The sequence below is a fragment of the Rhinoderma darwinii genome, chromosome 11, assembly GCF_050947455.1.
Source record: "Rhinoderma darwinii isolate aRhiDar2 chromosome 11, aRhiDar2.hap1, whole genome shotgun sequence".
Taxonomy (NCBI): Eukaryota; Metazoa; Chordata; class Amphibia; order Anura; family Rhinodermatidae; genus Rhinoderma; species Rhinoderma darwinii.
The window spans coordinates 93,009,714-93,014,099 of NC_134697.1; the positions used below are offsets into that span (position 1 = coordinate 93,009,714).

General features: G+C 45.2%; 1 protein-coding gene across 1 annotated transcript; it reads left to right on the plus strand.

Moving 5' to 3' along the window:
* The first annotated feature begins 3,040 nt into the window (after nucleotides 1-3,040).
* Nucleotides 3,041-4,006, plus strand: LOC142663345 (uncharacterized). Its single transcript, XM_075841953.1, has one exon. The coding sequence runs from the start codon at nucleotides 3,050-3,052 to the stop codon at nucleotides 3,893-3,895; it is 846 nt and encodes a 281-aa protein (XP_075698068.1). The 5' UTR covers nucleotides 3,041-3,049; the 3' UTR covers nucleotides 3,896-4,006.
* Nucleotides 4,007-4,386: the final 380 nt, after the last annotated feature.

The following is a 4,386-nucleotide window of genomic DNA, read 5'->3' on the forward strand; positions in this document are numbered from 1 at the left end:
GGGAGGGTGGAGGGAGTGGGGGGCCTGCTGTGACTATTGGGAGGGTGGAGGGAGTGGGGGGCCTGCTGTGACTATTGGGAGGGTGGAGGGAGTGGGGGGGGCCTGCTGTGACTATTGGGAGGGTGGAGGGAGTGGGGGGCCTGCTGTGACTATTGGGAGGGTGGAGGGAGTGGGGGGCCTGCTGTGACTATTGGGAGGGTGGAGGGGTGCTTCTGTAACTACTGGGGAAACGGCAGACAGCCAAGATGGACACAAGCTTTAGGGTATCTTCACTGCATCATGGCATATTGGCATGGAATTAAATGCAGATTTTGTGGCACTCATGGCAAAACTGCACAAAAAATACTGCCCGGTGTGAATGTGCGCTTACTACTAGAGGGGGGAGCAGATAGAAAATTGTTGGTTCAGGCTTGAAATGATTTTTTTCTCTTTCTGTAGATGGTTGCCCGATTGTGTTTATATTAGGTCCATTAATTGTGTCATCATGATGGGTAAAGGAATCCGTCATAAGAATGAGAGAATACTAAACCTCACCCTGGAGATCATCTACCTGCTAACGGGAGAGGTGAGGGATTCTGGGAGTTATGTCACATGACGTCTCTCTTATCTATATTAATATACTACGAGTATGAGGGATTGAAAGAATGTGTATCGGGACATGTATCAGTGTCTCCCCATACACAGGACTACGCTGTCCTGAAGAAAACATGTGATGAGGGTGTGAACTCCGGCGGCCGTTCCCGTGTGTCAGGAGGAGGGAGCAGGACCCACAGCCCCATCACAGGACCTCTACCTCACTCACTGATACATGAGCAGAAGATCCTAGACCTCACCAACAAGATCATTCATCTGCTGACCGGAGAGGTGAGGACCACCGGGAATGCTGGGACATTATATAGTAACGCTATGAAGGTGTCGGGATGATGACTGTCTCATTGTGTGTCAGGTTCCTATAAGGTGTCAGGATGTCACCGTCTATTTCTCCATGGAAGAGTGGGAGTATATAGAAGGACACAAGGATCTGTACAAGGACGTCATGGCGGAGGACCACCAGACCCCATCTCCGGGTAAGAGGGATCTGTGCAGGGACGTCATGATGGAGGACCACCAGACCCCATCACCGGGTAAGAGGGATCTGTACAAGGACGTCATGATGGAGGAGCACCGGAACCACACATCACCGGGTAAGAGGGATCTGTACAAGCACGTCATGATGGAGGAGCACCGGAACCACACATCACCGGGTAAGAGGAGACTTCCATTATAGGGGTTATGCGGGGTCAAAAAATGATTATCCCTGCAGTATGTGAGTACATTCGCTAATATACATTCCGGTCCCCTTCTTTGATGACGATTCTTTGTCACGTGACCGAGCCCGTTGTACTCTATGTAATCGCTGTTCTATTTCTCCTGCTTGTACATAGAGTAAAGCGGGGCCGGTCACATGACGAAGAGTCATATCGTCATCAAAGAAGACTGTGCAACTAGACTTCCGGTCCCCTTCTTTGATGACGATTCTTTGTCATGTGACTGAGCCCGTTGTACTCTATGTAATCGCTGTTCTATTTCTCCTGCTTGTACATGGAGTAAAGCGGGGCCGGTCACATGACGAAGAGTCATATCGTCATCAAAGAAGACTGTGCAACTAGACTTCCGGTCCCCCGGCAGCGCTATAAAAATCTATTAAATCTCATAATCCGCGCCACCGGGGACCGGAATGTATATTAGCGAGTGTACTCACATACTGCACAGACTACACCGCTAATAAATATTGGTCCCCGCATAACCCCTTAAGAAGAGAACAGTTTTGAGGGTCACCTATCTGTCACCCCACCATCTTTTCATCAAATATACACTATGTATTCAGTCACTGTCCACGTGTTTCCTATAGATGGATCCAGTAGGAAATGGCCAGCAGGGAGATGTGCCAGTCCAGTGAACCCCAAGGATAGACCAGAGAAAAATCACAATGTCCGACAGAGTCATCAGGTATATAGCAAATATCTTAGAAACGACATTGTGACCTGTGGAACCTCTACACATATTGAACGTTATTATGTTTGATTTGTACGTTTAGATTTTTTTTCTTTCTTGATTTATTTCTTTTTTTAGGCTGAAGAACTGGTTATTATTAAAGTTGAAGAGGTGGAAGGGCTAGAGGAAGAAGGAGAGACATTTATCTGGGATGATTGGCAGAATACAGAGGAGGACATTCTCACAGATACCAGTCTAGGTGACTACTAACCACTAAATACAGAAAAGAGGAACATATTGCCCATGTCTAATCCCTGCGTCAGTCTCGTATTCTGCCATCTTCTCTGCCAATGTAAACTAGTGAGGAAAATGCATTTGCCGAAGGAGGTGCCTTCAGTGACATGCACACGCTGCGTATTACGTGCGGAGTTGCCGTGCAGGTTTTCCTGCAGCAAATCCGCAGCGTAATACAGTACCTGCGAAGGCAAATCAGGTTTCAACTAATCTCATCTACACAAAGCAGAATTTTTCCTGCACATAAGTTGCCCTGCGGTGCGTATTTTATAATCTACAGCATGTCAATTTATCTTGTGTTTCTGCCTCACAATTGTAACTGACAAAATTGGAAAAAAAACGCAGCAAAATGTAAAAATCGACCTAAAAACGCATAAAAGAACGGTGCGGATTTTACCTGCCTGTCTTTACCTACCGTTTTGATTCAGATTTTCTGCATCAAATTACGCAATAGCCTAGGCAATTGCTTCCGGCAAAACTACGGGTCCGATGCACAACAGAGAAAATCGGAAACCATGGGCACCGGATCCGTCACCATTGAAATCAATGGCGATGGAAACGGAAACCTCTGGTTTCCGTCAGTTTGTGTCTGTTCCTGGTCCCGTTCTGACGGAAACCTCAAACGGAACGTCATAACGGGACCCCAACGCAGATGTGAACGAGGCCTTAGCCTTGATCCTTTCAATAATAGTGATTTATAAATATTTGCCTGTTATTGTAAGATGTTTCTGTAGTAAACTTTAATGATTAAAGATTTTATTTTTCTCGTGCAGATGGATCCATGATCAAGAATACACTGGAGAAATGTCTCATGTTGTCTTCTGATTGTAACATAGACAATGACAAGCCCGCACACAATTCTCCAGGACATTACCCCATTTCTCACAATATAACAGACTCCCATAATGGTAGAATAGCCCATGGAAGTGGTGACAAGTATCAGTGCTCTGAATGCGGGAAATGTTTTACCCAAAACGGGTCTCTTAACGTCCATAAAAGAATCCACACAGGGGAGAAACCCTTCTCTTGTTCAGAAAGCGGAAAATTGTTTATGCGTAAATCTGACCTGGTTAGACATTACCGAGTTCACACTGGAGAAAAACCCTTTGTATGTTCAGTGTGTGGGAAGTGTTTCAGTCAAAAGTCAAAGCTGGTAAGTCATCAACGTACCCACACGGGCGAAATCCTCTTCCCATGTCCCGAGTGTGGAAGATGTTTTACAAATCGAGCTATACTTGCAACACATCTGAAATTTCACTCAGGAGAGAACCCATTTCAGTGCTCCGATTGTGGGACGTGTTTTCAGTACAAATCGTATCTTGTTAAACATCAAATAATTCACACCAAGACAAAACCCTTTTCTTGTTCGGAGTGTGGAAAATATTTAACCAACAAGGGCGCCCTCATCTATCACTTGAGGACACACACAGGGGAGAAACCTTTCTCCTGTTCTGAATGTGGGCGATGTTTTACAAGTAAAGGACACCTTGTCACTCATAAGCGGACCCACACAGGGGAGAAGCCATTTTCATGTGCAAAATGTGGGAAACGTTTTGCCCGTAAGGCAGACATGGCGATACATCAAATGATGCACTCTATCGAGGAGCCGTTTTCATGCTCCAACTGATGAGGAATATTACAGAAATGTCAATCAGAAAATTACTCCTAAGGCATCAATTCTATTTTTGGAACCTATAATGCATAAAAAAAACTAAATAAAACTCATCTTAATTTATTACACACATGTGGATGTGAATCAATTTTTATCTTGCAACTAATAGTGTTTTTCTTCTCCAAATTTAAAGAGGACCCGTCACTTGGTCATATAAGTTGAACCAGTCTACTGACCTGATTAGCGCTGTCTCCGATTCCAGCGCTGTTTTTCTTATTTTCCTGGACCCCCACATTCCAGAGATATGGCCACTGTTGTGTTGGCTCCCTATATGCTGTAGTTAGCCAACAAGGAGTGAACTACCCTCAAGCTGCCTCACGCTGGTTGGTCAGTATCAGAGGCAGGGAAGCTAGCCCCACCCCCTTGGCTAACTACAGCAAATTAGCATATAGGGAGCCAACACAACAGTGGGTCATATCTCTATATCAGGAAAAAAAGAAAAACAG

Excerpts from the sequence above, each read along its gene's own strand:
- LOC142663345 (XM_075841953.1), top strand. The coding sequence starts at position 3,050 with ATGATCAAGAATACACTGGAGAAATGTCTCATGTTGTCTTCTGATTGT.